The 17986-nt window shown below is 37.5% G+C and overlaps 1 protein-coding gene across 2 annotated transcripts in view; it reads left to right on the forward strand.

Annotated features, from left to right (window-relative positions):
* Positions 1–17589, forward strand: part of LOC124639789 (potassium channel subfamily K member 15) — a 40721-nt gene extending 23132 nt beyond the window's left edge. The window contains exons 2-11 of one of the 2 annotated variants that reach the window (XM_047177257.1): positions 1271–1489; positions 6520–6667; positions 7386–7522; positions 7968–8069; positions 9960–10063; positions 11019–11131; positions 13738–13938; positions 15149–15238; positions 16601–16730; positions 17404–17589. In XM_047177257.1, coding sequence (XP_047033213.1) covers positions 1369–1489; positions 6520–6667; positions 7386–7522; positions 7968–8069; positions 9960–10063; positions 11019–11131; positions 13738–13938; positions 15149–15238; positions 16601–16730; positions 17404–17472 — 1215 coding nt within the window. In that variant the 5' untranslated portion in view covers positions 1271–1368 and the 3' untranslated portion in view covers positions 17473–17589. Of the gene's footprint in view, positions 1–1270; positions 1490–6519; positions 6668–6688; positions 6998–7385; positions 7523–7967; positions 8070–9959; positions 10064–11018; positions 11132–13737; positions 13939–15148; positions 15239–16600; positions 16731–17403 lie in introns of those variants that run through there. The other variant, XM_047177256.1, reaches the window with a different exon arrangement.
* The last annotated feature ends 397 nt before the right edge of the window (positions 17590–17986 follow it).

Raw genomic sequence — 17986 nt, forward strand, 5'->3', positions numbered from 1 at the left:
TAGTATACACCCAATTAATTAATAATTTAATCACCATTTCTTTAGATAATAACTGGTTAAAATAATAAGAGGAAAGTTTTGGCTTTATGTGTTAGTTACGAATAAATTAACTTTTAAATCCTAAGAAAGAGTTCCCCAGTGCGTAACGTACCAACTCTGCCAAAAAGACTTATAGACATATTAGTTAAGACAATAAAATAACCATGCATAGTGTTTTTCCCCGACTTCTAATAAGAAAAATAGGTAGTAGCTTCATGCATAAATATTTTTACCGACTTTCCAAAAAAAAGGAGGGTCTCAATTCGACCGCATAGATGCCTAAATATTTATGGGTATAATTTAGGCGATCACCAAAAATATTTTTAAGACTCTAAGCTGAGGCACCAAATAAATTAAACAACTCCAAAAAAAATAAATTGACTTTATTAAAAGGGCACTAAAGTATATAATATTATGATCCAAAAAAAATAAAATAACATCAGAAAAATCGCAAATCTCGCACAAATATTATTTTTGGTTCCCAAAATGGATTAATGGTCACCAAATTCTATCCAACTAAAAGATTAATATTACTACCAAAATCAAAGTTAGTGACGAAAACGAATCGCTGCAAAACCGACTCCACGCAGTCTTGTCTGCCCTACCCCTAGAGTGCAATTCAAATCCGCGTAGGCGCAGAGGGGCGAGGCGGCCAGCAAGCCGAAGCTGCGGTGGTGAGCGTGAAAACCATCTGCGACGATAAGCTCGCATGGGACTGCCGGAGCCCCGCAGTGCCGGCCGTGACAGAAGCCATGCTTTCTGCATGTTTCGTGCTTACATTTTACTACTGAGTTACACACAAATTCATATAACAATAAATAAGCGACGTACGTTTGGGAACCCCAGTATATTAATTGGTATTTGGGAAATATTCTAGCGATCGTTAGCTTTTTTGGTCTAACAAAAATGACCAAATTAGGAGTCATGGTATTACATAATTGGTAACATCTAAGTAGTGACAATATATAATATTTGGTCTAAAGTGTATTTTAAAGGCGTCCATATATTTTTTTAGTAGTCAATAATACGAAAAAATGGTTTTACCTAATAATATTTTTGGAAACGTTATTTGGTGACCATTTATCCATTTTGGTAACCGTTTAGAATTTTTTTGGTAGTAAAATAGGTACTTTTTTGGATGATATTTAAACACAAGCCAATATTTATTTTATGTGTGTTTCCGACTCCAATGTCTATAAACCAATTTTGGAAATCCTTTTCTCTTCCACAGACCTCCAAATGCCCTAACTCTGTCCCAATGCGCGGCGCACGCTACAGATCTCTGGTCTGCGCGGGCGCGAGGGGGCGTGGCCTCACGATGCGCGGTGCATGATGCCGCGTCGCAGGCGCAGGCTCGCGTCCCGCATCCGCCACTACGTGCGCGGCCTGCTCGCGTTCCTCTTCAGCAATGTTGGCGTTGTAGTGCTGGTTGTGGCTTATACTATTGCTGGTAAGATTGTGCAAGATTTTAGTGAAGTAGCTTCTACCCGCAGTTGTACCTTCATCTCCGTGATGCTGCACAGTAGTGCACAGTAGTGCAGCATCACGGAGTGCAGTGGGAGTACCCAATGGCTGTTAGAAGTGTCCTACGTCCGTCGCCAAAGAACTGATTTTATCTGTGTGCTTAATTTCAACACCATCGGTTCAGCTGGATGGTTTACATTTATTTTATTTTATTCGTAAGGAAAGAAAAGAGTGAATATTTTTCAAAAGAAAAGCCGCTTTACTATAGCCGTATTTACTATCAATCGGATGTTGAAGTTTCGTTTTTAATTGGTTTGAAGACCTCGCTAAGAAAAAGCATGGGGCTATCCTGTCGTCATGTATTTGGTCTGAAATCAACTTTGTAACATTTAAAATGAGATAAACAATGATAATAAAAAATAACAGCCATATCAAACCAGGAAGCGGAACCGAGACTATATTTATGGACAGTTTTTCAAAAAAGATATTCTAGTCAGGTCTTCTAAACTTTGACCAGGAAATAACTTGGGCTTTGATACGATTACAATGCAAGAGATGCAGTCCGACTGGCAAACAACCAATACAATCCATTTGATTGAAGTGGTGCTTTGAATTGCTGTAGTTTTACCTGACAGCGGTGAACCACAAAGTTTTAACGTAAATATTGGATAAAATATTTTGTACCCTATCCAAGCCTGGTCGGCTGCAATAACTGAGCAAATAGTGTGGTTTTTTAGGCATTTAAAAGCCAACGACAATCTAAATATAAAACCTAATCCGAATTCCCCGTCGCTTGTATTATTATGTATCACGCATTAGAAAATCCCTCTATATTAATGTTCCCGTCATTTCTCTGTCTCTTATATAATGCAACCATTTTCTCATAAACCACGACACGTTCTTGAACACAAACTCCAATTTTCCGCCCAATTCATCCATGACAAACATTTGTACAAAAGTTGGTCAACAAATTGAGTTAATAGTGTACTTCACTTCTCGCTAGAAATGAGTACCTAATCCACTTTACAATGAACCTTTGGTGACTCAACGTCAATTTTAATTAAAGGTTGAGGCTTTAAATCAATGGGGATCCCTTTGATCTATGTTTGGAAATACGGCTAATTAATACAATTAATTGCAGGGGTTCTTTGGATCGTACAGTTGACACTAAAATTAGGCCAATTAAAAATCGCTGCACCAATATTAGCGTAGTACAAAGTCGTGAACGCTTTGGTGTTTGTGAAGCCTGCAGATTCGTAACTAAATATTTACTTAACTAGGATTTATTCGAAATGCAAAATATGATGAGAACTTTTGGTATTGAGAATATCAATTCTATTCAATTTGGTAATGACATATCGTCATAATCATAATCTTTGGGTTTTCTGGGCGGTATACAAAATTGACTACCACCTGAGCAAAGGTGATGTGTAAAACCAACCGATCAATTTTTGCCTTTCTGAAAGGTCCGCAAGTCTGAAATCACTGTAATATTTATTTTATCTCATTGGTGGTAACATGTAACGTGATAACATATAACAATCCACTTACCTAAATACTTCCTCACTGCCAGTCCAGTATGACCTAAAGATCTTAAACGATAGCTGACGTCATCGCTGAGCCCCGGTTGCAATCAATCCGTAATGTGGTAGTCAAAGGACGCCGGGAGACGTCAAAGGCTGTAATCAGTTTGAGGCGGTCTAACCGTATGTATAGCTGTAGGCAGAGATGCATTTACTTCCCAGGCTTATGGACTGAAACCTGGGATATTTTATAATGGCTTTGTCAAGTGGGATTTGATAGATAGATAGATGAAGTCAAGATAGTGTATGGGAATCGGATGAATAAAATTGGAAGCAAGAAATAGACTATTTCGCTTTAATTTTTTGGTAGTGTTTGGTGTCCTAGTTTCCACATCCGTTGAGCCAAAATCGTGTATTAATAAATTCGAAATTATTTACTTTGAAAAGCCTTTTAAAACACTAACCTTTGAACACTTCCCATATTGTTTAAGTTTGTAAAGGGCCGCAACTTCCTAGCAACAATAGAAATACAAGCAACTATCGACCAGAAACTCCATAAATATCATATGAAAACCGCAACAAAGCCGTCAATGGAATCAAAACCACAAAAGTTGTTAGAAAGTGTTTGGCAATCGATAAATTCAGTGACGACCTTTTGGTACACCACAAACGAGTGTACGGCAGTGTTGCCAAACGCTATAAAACATGATGAATCGAGGGAAGTTTATTATACTTTGGTAGGCAGACTTGTGATGTTATTATGGCAACGCGGTTACATTTTTATAGGAGTCTTTTTATTATGGGCCCGATTATGGTGCCTTGTGGCATTACAATGTGATTATTATCATTTAGGATTTTTTGGCTTTTATGGTTGTAGGTTGGGGGAACATCAATTTTGTCGTATGGTTCTCAGTGGTATTTTATCATGTTGATACTACAGTAGGTTCTTACGATTAAGGTCTGCTTGATATAGCCTTATGTTTCAAATTGTACTTAAAAGTTTGCTAGTAACAGAGAAGGAAGCAAATTGTTTACCCAAATGAAAATTCCAACTTAACTTTAAACAATTCAACAACCTTTTGCACCGGTGAACAATTACACTAAATCATTATCACGCTTATAATACTTACATTTAATAACAACGACACCTAATTCAATTGAAGCATTCATTTCAAATTCAAATCTTTTGTACTCAAACCACGCTCGGTTGATCCCGACACAATATCAAAAATGAGTGTCGTTCCTGAAATCTTATCGCTTTTTGCTTCCAAATCAAAGGGTATTGATTGTTCCACAATAATAGAATTATGCTTGTCGCTCCACGTCATTAGAGGGCTTGAAAGCCTGAACTTTACACTTGACTGGGCACTTTTAACTTTAACATCTCTGTAGGGTATTTCCTTTGTCATTGGGATGAAGAAAGAGGGGTTGCTCCCTATGTCGCGTAGGGCTGATGCACACGAACAACATTTTGAAGATGAAATGGGAATCATTAATTAGGGTAAGACATGTCTCATGTTACGTGTAATACAAGCCTAATATAGGGCAAGCCCCAATTTGTTTCATTTATATCGTCACGGAATTAATCGGTAGTATGTACTTTATCCGACTTTCGATTCCAAGAAACAATAATCTGCGAAAATAAAACATTATGTTAGTAGAATCTTCCATGATTAATAGCCAAACTAATACAAGTTAAATGATCCAAATTTTCCTTCCCGTTGACCTAAAAAGCGAATTAAAATTAATTTTTCGTATAAAAGATTGCCTGAAGTTTGATTCTTAATATTAATTTAGTTTGCCTAGGCGCGGTTAATGGATCTTTTGTGCACAAGATACTATTGATCAGAGTTAATAAATGCCAGGTATTTAATCATAACTCGTGCCTACTTCGCCATTCAAAGGTTTGCAATTGAAAGGAAGCTTTCTGTAAGCCTAGCCGAATAGGGCCGCGCTGTATAGAAAGTAATTATGCCTGAAATATTGATAAAGCCGTCCGCAATCTGTGCCCAAAATAAAATCCAATTTTGACCAAACATTGCCAAGTTGTTCTAATTTATGACAAGAAATTAAGATGTTAAGAATAAGACCATTCTGTGTTCGGGCAGTCCGAAAGGAAGGTCAATTAGATAACGACCAAAACATTTTAATTAGTGACCAATATTGGGCAATGAACCATAATAAACATTTATGTTATCTATTACGTATTCTATCAATCAACGGTGTATGCCGATAAACGCCTGATTTCAATAACTTGTCTGTTGATTTGCTTAACCTCTTGTATATCGCAAAATATAAACAATAGAAAATCATACAACGGGTTAATAGAAAGTCAAGACTTTCACTTATCAATTCCTTAGTTTTCATGCTTGGTATACAACCGGCCTTACCCGACATCAAAGAGAAAGTCTTCAAAATTAAACTCATGTTTTTCTTGACGACATTATGATTTTCAGTAATTTATGTTCGGCCTTCGTCGCTAAATGAAAAAGAATCTGCCATTGTGGCTCGTTTTACTGATAAATTAATAATAAGGCAGTGCTTGGCATGAGATAAAAGTGATGGGAGAACTATGGAATATGCATAAGATTAAGAAATTGGTTATTTATGAACCACTTGTTGTTTTTTTTTATATCTTTGGTCTATCAAAGTGTTTAACCAAAGGTTTCATAATAGCAGGTTATAATCATGATAATCTATTTTATTTTTAGGTTACTTGCTCTTAACTTGTTCTTGGTTCTTAACGGCTGTTATGTACACTAGCAAAAATATGCACTAGCAAAATTTGTGATAGTGAGGATACCTAGGTACATAAGTACCATGAAACAGCTCAGTCGGTAGTTATATCAAATAACTAGGTACATATTTACTGCCTACAGAATGACCAAAAATTTCTTGATACTCGCATCTCCTTGACCTACAGCACGAAAATGATAAATGCTCAGACCTCCTGCCTCCTGAGTCAGCACTGGGAATAGATCAAAGTAAGCGATTCACAGCCGTAAAGGTGAAATGCTACCTACACTCGAAAGTCTAGAAAATGTTATTAGATTAAATTTTGGGGCACAGATGTGTGAAAGAGCTTAGTTTCGGAGCTAACTCAGCGGTTTATCTTCTTGTTACATTGTAGGTATTAAGATTTGCGTGTTAATGTTCAAAATTAGATTTTAATCCAGTTTATTTTTGCAATATTCAACATTTTCTGTGCTAAGGGTTAAAGTTGGAAAATTATTTAAAGAATTGAGGACTTTTGCTTCAAAGTCCATCAATTTTTTTTCCAAAAATGTTAGCTACATAAGTAGGCCATCTAGATAAAGCATCTTCTACTTAGCTACTTACGAGCGAATAGGTTTTTTTCAAGTAGACACTTACAGAGTCAACATGGAAACTTCTAGTAATATTTTAGTTTTACTCAGATGTCTACCTGAGGAGTTTTGACTGCATAATTGACTGTTACAATGGTCTCTGTTTCTAAATGTTACTCTTTTCACAGGTGCATTCATGTTCCAAGCGATAGAGGGCGGCAGCGAGATGAGGTTGGACAAGCAGATGACGTGCGCCAGAGACAACCTCACGCAGTACCTGTGGCAGAACGTCACGCTAGACCTCAACCTGTTCAACGAGACTGCTGTTAAGGAGAGGTGCGTGTATGCCTTCATTGTGTTCATGTTCCAAGCGATAGAGGGCGGCAGCGAGATGAGGCTGGACAAGCAGATGACATGCGCCAGAGACAACCTCACGCAGTACCTGTGGCAGAACGTCACGCTAGACCTCAACCTGTTCAACGAGACTGCGGTTAAGGAGAGGTGCGTGTATGCCTTCATTGTGTTCATGTTCCAAGCCATAGAGGGCGGCAGCGAGATGAGGCTGGACAAGCAGATGACATGCGCCAGAGACAACCTCACGCAGTACCTGTATCAGAACGTCACGCTAGACCTCAACCTGTTCAACGAGACTGCTGTTAAGGAGAGGTGGGTGTTTGCCTTTAGTGGGGGGTGAAAACTGTTGACTGTATTATCACTCACTTATCAGTCCATTGCCGCGAACTTCTGTTAACTCCAGGAAAGCATATGCATTAAGATACACATATATCCTGTATAATGAACATAGAAAATGTTATTAGTTTTCTAGATGTCTTAAAAAAATCATTTAACGAACACATTATATGTGTCATAGTTACCACTCTGTGCATGTACATTATTTCTCATCGCCAGCTAAAACAATGTAGAAGGACCAGATTTTATTGTGGCTGAAATAAAACTACCTTATCCTCAGCAGTTGCAATATATGAATAACGTTAGCTATATTCAAGCAGGCCTTCTTTTCTTCCGCTCCATAATCAATGGTTATTGTTGACAGGATAGGCACAGAGCTACGTAACTACCAGACTACGATAGTGCGCGCGGTACACCGCGGCTGGGACGGAGGCAGGTCCTCGCGACAGTGGAGCTTCTCCTCCTCATTCCTCTATTCTCTCACTGTCATCACTACTATAGGTAAGACAACATCATGCAGTTAGATTAGGTAATTCATCCCGTGAATAAAACCGCTCAGTCGTATAAATAAGTGCTCTAAAGGGTGCTGTGTTGAAGGTAATTGACGACAACAGGTGCAGTGACGAGCTCATTCGAAATCCCTATATAATACATTCAAACTAGTAGTGCAGCCGCGGCCACTAACACCTTTATAGTGTAGTCTTCCTGAGGTGAAATCAGGAGGTATAAAAAGCAGACACACCTACAATTTCCTAAATATATATGGACGATATAATTCAGAATGCGAAACCGAATTCCGAAAATATTCTCTGGGATAAAATCACTCCTAGAAGTATTAGCTGAATTTGGGGCTAAAACACCCTATTGCCAACGTCAATCCGCATAGTACAGAGGTATAATTCTGATGATATTGCCTACTTCTAACGAAGGTCCCTGTATCATCCAGGTTACGGTCACCTGTCTCCGAAGACGGACTGGGGCAAGGTGGTGACGATCCTGTACGCGCTGCTGGGCATGCCGCTGTTCCTGCTCTACCTTACCAATGTTGGTAAGATTTCACATCGCCCTGTTATTCCTTCATAGTAGGTAGTTAGAAATATGTTTGATTGCTGTAAGGGTGACGACTGATGGTGTCTATTTGAAGTCAAGCTATATGACGATCAAAGTGATGGTAGAACAAGCTAAGGCTTGTTACATACATTTGAGGTAGACAATAATTACTCGATTAATTACTTTATAAGCAATGTCGTGTACTTTAAACCGTCCCTTTTTCATAAGCGCTTTTCATTATAAGATGACGTTCCTGGCTGGCTATGGCTATGGCTCTAGATAATTTATTTTCCTGATAGTCTTGTATAACCAATTATAATTCTTACACCGTATGTACATGACATAGTCATAAATGACTTCCTAAAAGTTAAACGATGATTCAGTTTTTTGATCTCAATATTCTTGTCGAATTTCGTGACCTCTGCCATTATAATTAGCCAGTGAGGTGGACTAATTTGATAGCGAAGAAGGGCCCTCATTATAAATTTAATAATTGCTCAAATGGATTTCTGCAAAGTAAGCCAGCTAATTAATATAAAAAGTAAAGTAACTGTAAGCAAAACTCGGTTTCATTTGGGAATATATTTTTCCATTTGCGTGGTAAAACGAAAACTTCTTTCGCAAATACTTATTTTCATTTTAAGTAAATTACGTGAAAAAGTCTTAAAATACATTTAGTATTTTTAGCTTAAAGTTGTATTTAAATTAGTATAAGTTCTTTTTAAGGTACTTTAAACGACGGTAAATAGGTACTTTTAAACGACTTTCATAAAATTAAAACTGATTCAGAAAACATCGATAAAGATTTTTCTAGAACCTTAGACAATCGAAGGCCAAAAATTATCATTTCGGCCAAAATGTTTCACCTGACTACAGAACAACAGTGGTTTTGTTACAAGGAAGTTGTCATGTTTAAAACTTCTGAACTCTATTTAGATATTTTCCCGACGTAGTTATATATAGATATACCTACTATTTCAACTAATATCAAAGTGGCCCTTTTCTCAAATTGCGTCTCCAAGGATGAAGTACAAGTAAAAATAAAACGTTACATTTCACTAAGCATAAAAACGCTTTAATGAAATATGAATAAAACATTAATTAAGATTAATTATGACAACCTTATCTTAGTTTTATTTGCTCGCAGAAGGGAAAAAGGCTTTAGTACCTAGTTATTTTTTTATACTTTCAAGAAATTATTCAAATGTTTTTTCTTAAGACGTTCGCGAGGAAAGATCTTATTAATTAGTCTTGGTGATAGCAATATATGTAAGTATGTGACGTATATTCATTTCGACTTTCATTTATGTATGTCTGTCTATTTATGAAGAAGACTGTTTCTGATGTCGTAATTTTCCCTATAATTGTATTTTTATTTGAGACTAAAAGAAATAATTCCTGGAAATTCTATCTGACTTTTTAGGTGTACTTAAACTGGCCGCGTAGGTTAATTGAAAATCTGAGAATCGTACAACTTGATTGGCTTAGTTTGTTAGAACAATTAATTGTTTTTTTTTTCTGGTATTCCACTCGGGAAATATCTTGTGGCGTCCACAAAAGGCGAAAACAATTAGCTTGAATAAATAACCTAATTAACTTTAAGGTTTTCTAATCTAGATAACAAAGAAGTACATAGTTAATTGGATTTTTCATGTCATTTTGTTCTATACAGACCTTTAGAGTACCACTCATCGTAAAGGGCCCGTTTTAAAAAGACATGATTTATTTTGTTCTGTAGTTTAAAGTCATAACATTTTTTCCCTATTCTAAAAAGAAAGTACATAATAATATTTTAAAATTTGTCTGAAAAAAATGGTCCTTCTTCACCCACTTCACACCCACAAATTGGTTCTTCGATCTTTTCTGGACATGGTGATACAATTTATAGGCGAGCTGTTGGCGCGGTGGTTCAAGTGTATCTACGCTCTGGTGTGCCTCTGCCGAGGATGTCCAGGGTTCACCAGGAGACGAGCTGCTAGGCTAAGGCTACAGGTAAGATAAGTAGAGGCTTAATCTGCAATTTTATCTCCAAAAACATGTTCCTGGTAACTAAACTATTCTTCCCACTGTGTAAAAGGAGAAGGAAAACATCTTGAAGAAACCTGGACCATCAAATCTTAAATCGTCAACTCACATTGAGCAAGCATGGTGATTAAGTCATGTACGAGAAGAAGCCTGCGCCTTGCAGTGGAACGTTGAAGATGGTGGGCTTAAAAGCATCCAAATTATTATTGAAATAGTCGATTTAAAAAATTCACATATTTATCAGTATGAGATTTGAAAATGATCCAATTTTCATTCAGTAGTATCCTCCATTTTAATCCCAACTACTAATAGTACACCATCTACTAAACACCAACAGACAGACAGAATCACTCTACACTATAGACAAGATATATTTACTAGGAACAAGACGACGTCTGATTGGTCGACAGATAGATCTGTTCTGTCACTGCGCAATCTTAAGGTGTGGAGCGATGTGGAGAAATATTTAGTGATGTGCTAAGAATATGTATGGTTGTGATTTATTCTCACTATGTAGGTATTATAAGTATGTTCTTGGGTAATAAATCGGCGAGGAACATCATTTTTTGACAATTACTAGATACTGATACTAATTACTGATGAAGTATTATATTTCTGCTACAAACAAGATTTTTCCGTTCAAAGAGTGACAATAAAAAAAAATTCAACTGTTATAAATACCTGCTGAAGAGTATGAACGGAATAAATTCTGCAACAATTCGTTGCAGAACTTAATTTTTCTCCGATGTTACTTTTATTTGCTATTTTGCAGACTTCATCATTGAAGGATTGAGTATTTCATTTTTACATAGTTCTAGCTAATTAATTACTAAAGTTAATACTCCCAACTAAAGTAAGTTTCTGTCTCTATCAAAGTAATTAATTAACTATCACTTTGAAGTAAAAGTAGTAAACTTTTCAGTACGAGTTAAGTGAAGCGGAGAGTATCGAGCGGCCGGCGGCGTGGCGACGCGACGGTGACGTCACGCACAGCTTGTATGCTGAAAGATGTGATGATCCGAGGGGGTATCCTAGGTAAGTGGTCATTCATCGGTCTTAAATTCACGAGTAATCTGTAAATATCTATACGTGATTACGTGCACAAGATTGACTGCAGGAACGAGGCCTATGCGCCTTTGCCCAGCTAAGTTGGGTTTGGTTCCTAATCTAATCGGATGCAGCTGAGTAGCAGTAACCTACATGGAGCGACTACCTATCTGAACTCGACATCCTAGCTATCTAGGCAACCAGATTGCCCCTTGGTAAAACTGGTTGTCAGACTTTCTGGCTTCTGACTATCCGAAACGACTACCAAAAATGTTTAAACGAGAGCGGGGACTTACCAATTTATCGTACCTTCCGAAACACGGAAGAACTCAGACAAGAAAAAATGGTATCATATATTCGCTTGTATGACAATATTTTGGTAATATTTAAACATTTTAAAGATCTACACTCAATACTTGTTGCTACCCCAAAAATATCCCAAATGACTACGGTTGGTAACCCACGCCTGGCGCTCGGCCTAATACAAGATCCAGCCACATTACAATATGCACTATTAACGCATACGTCAGTCGTTTACGATAGCCCAGCATTTAGTGTATTTACAGTGGATTGACTGGCTGATATGTGCCAATGTTAATAGAGCATTTCAGTCTGTAGGCTAAAAAGGCCATGTCGGGATTAAGTCTGGTTTTGTGGGTCGGTGATAATGTATCAGGGGATAGGAGTCATTACTAGTATTTCAATTGAATTTAGCCGGTTTGAATGGTTCTTCTTTGATGGGAGCTAAACTTCAGGATAGCCTAGATATGTACCTATTATAATTATATTTTTGGGGGATTTTCCTGTTAGAAGCAGATGCGGGATAGTTAGAAACGAAAGCCTTACCTAATTTTATTTTTTAGAGGTAAAGAAAATGCAACTAGGTCATGGCGTTAATCAAAATTAAAAAGAAAAACACTCAATCACAATATACAGTACCAGTCAATCGACTAAAACAATTCCTTAACTCGACCACACCAGTCCAATGCCATTCGGAATACCAAACACAATTGAACACAACAGCACAGAGATTCTACAATCTGCATGTTCATTACAGATGGAATTCCAGTCGGACTAACTATGTTATTTCTTGACGTTTACTCTAAAACCAGCAAACTTTACATTAGTAAGGTTCATCGTTTGTTCTAGAACAAATCAAACTGAAACTTGTAGTGGCTCGCGTTTAGTTTATTGCTGCAATCAGCGGTTTTAGTTTTACTTTGCGTTAGTATTTCTTAGATAGTTTCTATGTGGTTTTCTTTACTTATTTAAAAGAAGAAAGTCTGTCGGTCAGGTATATATAATATTGCCAAAGGGTTTAAGAAGGTCAGATAAGTCTACATCTTGTTAAACTGAAAACTGGCTAGGCAGATGATGTGTAAGTAATGTGTATTAATGATTTAACAAGTTCAGTGGTCGAAACTTCAGACCCCTGTTAGGAATGGTATGTTATTGAACATCTGATATCTTGTGTATTGCATAGCCATCAACGTTAATTAATTTCTGAACGACTGCACTCATTGTAACGGAATTGTTACAATCTTGATTGTATATGTTTCACTGTATGTTTATTTTTTAGGTTTTACTAGAGAAGGCCTATGTTCAGCAGTGGACGTCCTATGGCTGAGATGCGATGATGATTACTAGAGAAATTGGTTAACACATTCAACATGGTTCTCCCAGCGGTATCTGGGATCAATTTTGCGTACCCGAGCGAAAGATTGGCTAGCGTTCATCGATAAATGAATTATGTTTTTTTCAAATCGGATGAGTAGGTTCTGAGATTAGTGTTTAAGCAATATAGTTCGACACCACTGCAAAAGTGAACCCACTGGCGGAAGCTAATCACTGAAAATAATCGTCGTGAGATCGACAACAACTCGACACAAATAAACTCATTATAAAAAACAAGCATCTTTGTGTTTTTCTTAAACAAATACAAGTTCTTAAGAGGTTTAATTAGTCAGAGATGCTTAATTAATTAGATCGTGTCCTAATAAAGTTGTCCAGCTGTGTAAAACACTTAATTGTGCAAGTTTTACGACATCGTGATTAAATATTCTTAGATAAATATGGCGCGGTTTAAATGAGAGTGCTGGCTTTATGCAGGGTGATGCGGGGTTTTATAAATAGAGAACAGTAAGTGGATGGATGATATAGAATTAAGAGTGAGGGATTTAAATGTGAAATTGTAAAGGTAACTTTGTTTTTTTTTAGCTTTGGGATAGGTTAGGTTTTATATTAGAAATAGACAAAATATACAGAATAGGGAATTTAAAAAACTTAAACATTTTTGTGGTAACTTGGTATGAGGGGCTCGTGACTAAGTTACATCCACAGGTCGATCGATCATAAGGTCAAGTAACACCTTCGTGTTTACAAAAGCACTTCAACAGTAATTTGAATACCTTTTGTAATCAATGGTTGTCAGAGTCTAGTAATTCGGACGACCAGTCTTACCAAGGGATATCGGGTTGCCCGTGTAACTGGTAAATACCCGAACAGACTTGTAGCCGACTTCAACATACTAAGTTTAGGAAAAAGGCTATGCAGATGATGAGATCTTTATTTACCTGGTCATATTTCATCCCCAGACGACCCGACTACCTCCGCAGCATATCAATGCCTTCCCCCCACATGCACAACACGCTTCACTCCCGCATGTCCACGCGGCGCGGCGTCTCGGAACCAGTGCATCATTCTCCGAGTCCTGACCCCAGTGACTTCAGCTATGTCACCTTCGATGCGCAGACCATCACTGTGCCTATCAGTGTGTGCGTCGCTATTATGGTTGGGTAAGTTCGTTTTCTTTCACCCATAATTTACTCCTAACTGTTTATGTACTACTATTACTATCAGCGATTTATACTTACGATACGATTAAGATTTATTCTTACTCCTCTTCTACAAAAATAGTTTTCCTCAAGGAACCAATGTAAGGTGGCTCTTTAAAATTACTTGATATCATTATGATTTGAAACACCGCAAAAAAACTTATATAATATTCTTACTATGCTTATCAATATGCCATGAAGCATATGTTTATTATCTTTGATGTATAAGGAAAATCTTATTTAGAAAAATAAAATACTTTTTAGCAATTCTTATATTCAAACATTTATGACGAAATTATACATCCAAATATACCTAGAGTACCTTACCTTTGTACAGAGGTATAGCTAGGCACAGCTCACCCGGCCGTATTAATTTAATAGTAAATTGCTTCTCCAATTACTCTATTAAAGAAACGTCTAGGATTGCTGCTGCCCTCCAGTCCCTTTGAACTTAAATAACAATTCGTACTATCGTCTATTATTTATCTGTTCCGAGAAATTATTTACAACCGTTTTAGTGAACTTGGAAAATAACTGCGTTTTGACTACTTAGTTTCTATTGTTTATCAGTAGGCGAAATAGAACATATTAAAAGTATTAGAACGGTTGCGGTTGGTCAGATTCTTTTGTTTTACTTTTGATATTTATAAAAAGTGTTTTGATAAAATCCTATAGGTTCTAACACTGCTTTCACACACACTGAATTTTTGGGCGTATATTCAGTGCTTTCGCACTAGTACATTTTTTTGCGCGTATACGTTCGTTATTTTACACGCGACACATTCTGCGTGGTACATTTACTTACAGTTTAAACTGGTTTACAGTTTTACACCCATAGATAGAGAACTTTTTAGATTTCTATGTTCACACCTGTAGTTGTCAATTGTTTGCTACGCCCGTATAAACCTAGTGTAGCCTTGCGCAAAAAAACCGAGCGAAAAATAAACTTGTGTGAAAGCGCTCTGAGGGTGCGTCTACACGGTGCATGTAGCTGGAGCAAGTTAACATGCGCGAGTGACAAGAAAACACGGGAGCGTATTGTGCTTCGGTACATGTGCGAGTCTCTGGAACCACGTTTATAAAATGCAAGTAACCTGCGCATATGCCTCAACATGCGGAAGCTACTTGCACCGTGTAGATGCACCCTAAGTGTTGGTTTTTTATATTCCAGGTACATAATGTTCGGGTCCATGATCTTCGGTATGTGGGAGAAGTGGGACCAGCTCGATGGAGCTTACTTCTGCTTCATATCGTTAAGCAGGTAATTTATATTTAATCTACATACTTTCAGTGAAGGATTATAAGCCCACTTTCATTTTACCTAAAACGAACTTACATTAGCGGTTTCACCCGCGTCCTGTGGGAAAAATGTGGACACTGGGATACTACCTTACCTACACTGAAAATTTTCAAATTGGAATAATATTTCCAAAGATTAAATCGTTCATGTAAATAAACTGTTCAGCTTCAATCAAAGTTATCCTCGAAAAACCATCCACCATTTTTATATTCCTAGGGGTAGACGTATTAAAAATATTATTCCTAGATGTTACTAAACTGAAATTCTCTGAATAACATTTTAGTGTTGAAAATAGTTTTTGGTCCTTTTGTTCGAATAGTCGAGACTCCATTTTAGTTTTGAAATTGTATGATATTTTTGTCTTTTATCGATAGACGTATTTTAGAAAGGTTTTGTGTAGAATCACTTCAGTTATAGTTTTAGAATATTTATATAAGTCATGACTATCAAAGTTTTCATCGGAATTGTTCCACTATTTTAAACACGAAAACTAGCTGTGTAGTTTAACAAAAGGTAGATACATAGAAACTTAATAAAACATAATCTCTATAAAAAAAAAAAAACATAAATACGAAAGTAACTGTGTCTATATGCCCGAATTTCACGGGTAACACTGATAGTTTTGACTGCCTCGTTGATCCAGTGGTCGCATGCGCGGCTGCTGTGTTCGAAGTCTCGGGTTCGATTCCCGGGTCGGGCTGAAATCGCTTTGTGGGTTTTCTTAAGCTTTCACAAAGCAGCCCGTAGTCAGGAAGTTGGTGATTGATTCACCCGTGCATCGGAGAGCACGTAAATGTCGGTCCTGCGCCTGATCTCTTTCCGGTCGTGTCGGATTGCTGTCCCATCGGGTTATGAGAGTGAAGGAATAGGGAGTGCACCCGTGTCTGCGCAAATGCTCGTGCACTATAATATGTCCTGCGCAGCTGGCTGATCTCCTTAAATGAGAACAGCCGCCGTGGCCGAAATCGGCCGTGGACGCCATTATTATTATAGCAGGGAAGAAGGAAAGATGAGCGGAGATGCCATACGGACGTAGAACAAAACTATCCGCTACAAGGAGTTTGGATTATTTGATACATAGAGGTAATTTGGTTTTACAAAAATGGGGCGGGCTAAAAAGAAGGCAGATGACGACATAGCCAGTAACGCTGCTCGTCCCCCGAAAAACCTGCGTTTTGGCAACTTTAGTTTCTTGGGGGGATTTCGCGTTATGACATTTCCGGTAATCATTTCGCTCTCCATGGTCTATGGTCTGAGTAGGTATAGAGAGTAGTCTCTTGATCTCCCTTGACAGCTGGTATAATATATTGTTTGCATATGCAGCATCGGTTTCGGCGACTTCGTGCCGGGCGAGCGAGTGTACACGCCGCGCATCGAGCCCTCCTTCATCGTGTGCTCGCTGTACCTCATGCTCGGCATGGCGCTGGTCGCCATGTGCTTCAACCTCATGCAGGTCGGTTACGTCATCATCATCATCATCACCATCACCTTCATCGTGTGCTCGCTCTACCTCATGCTTGACAACGCTAAAAAAATAATCTACATAAAAAGTCAAAAGAATCCTATTCAAAAACAGAAGCCTTTTCCATCACAACTCTAAGTTTACAGTCAATACGTGCAGTACAAGAACATTATTTTAAACTCCCTAAATGATTCCTCAGCCGAAAATATTACAAAAATGCCCCAAAAATGCCCGCGTCAAGATAACTCACTCAGTTGTCGCTACAAATGTACGGAATTCCGACAAATTCTGACAAATTCTACAAATGCAGGTATTTCAGTCGCGTCATGTCGCTTTATAATATTCTCACAAATATTTAGCTATGTAGATTGCTCAAATAACTTTAGAATATAAATTCTTATTTAGTACTGAAATGTCAATATTTTTGGGATCATTCCTTGATTAAATAACATCATACTGGCATTTAGACATCTCAAAATTGACAGATAGATATTTATAAATAACTAATACCTCAATTCTATACTACACTAGTTTTCGCCCTTCGTTTACTCGCGCTCTAGGGGAACTTTTAGATTATTATATACCCTCTTTCAACTTACTTTCTATATACAATCCCATACCTAATTACCAGTTTTCCTTCCTTAAAACTGAATTCTTATTTCAGGAGCAAGTGATGCATTATTTCGCGGCTGTCAAACGCGTTGTCAAACGACTCGGCCGCTGCAAGAGGTGACAACCCTACCTATGTTACCGGGGAAGAAAACAAGAAAATATATTTACTGTACATAGTAGTATACGATAATATAAATGTTATTTAATGTTAGGTTTTAATAAAGACTTATTTGCTGTTTGTTTGAGTTTTATTGTCCCACCAAACAATGATTAAATGTCAGCCAGACGGCAATCCGGGCAATCTGGGGCCCGATTCTCCTAATTTTACTTAAGCGACATACGATTCACGTTCGACTCGGTTCGACTGAGATTCAATCCCGACTCGATTACGATTGAAGCGTATGTGGCATTCCGCTATTTTTTCTTTGAAATAAACGTTTTTATCCTTTTCTGTCATTCAATAATGAACCATTTTGTCTGCATAATTATGATTTACGATTGTAAAATGATTGTACAGCAAACTACCGTATAGACCAAAATCACCAAAATAGCAGACCAATCGCAAACCAATCGAATGTCATTGGAATACGATTGGTCTTATATTAGTAGCAGAATGCCCGATAAGGTTAAAACTG

The sequence above is a fragment of the Helicoverpa zea genome, chromosome 19 (genome assembly GCF_022581195.2).
Source record: "Helicoverpa zea isolate HzStark_Cry1AcR chromosome 19, ilHelZeax1.1, whole genome shotgun sequence".
Taxonomy (NCBI): domain Eukaryota; kingdom Metazoa; phylum Arthropoda; class Insecta; order Lepidoptera; family Noctuidae; genus Helicoverpa; species Helicoverpa zea.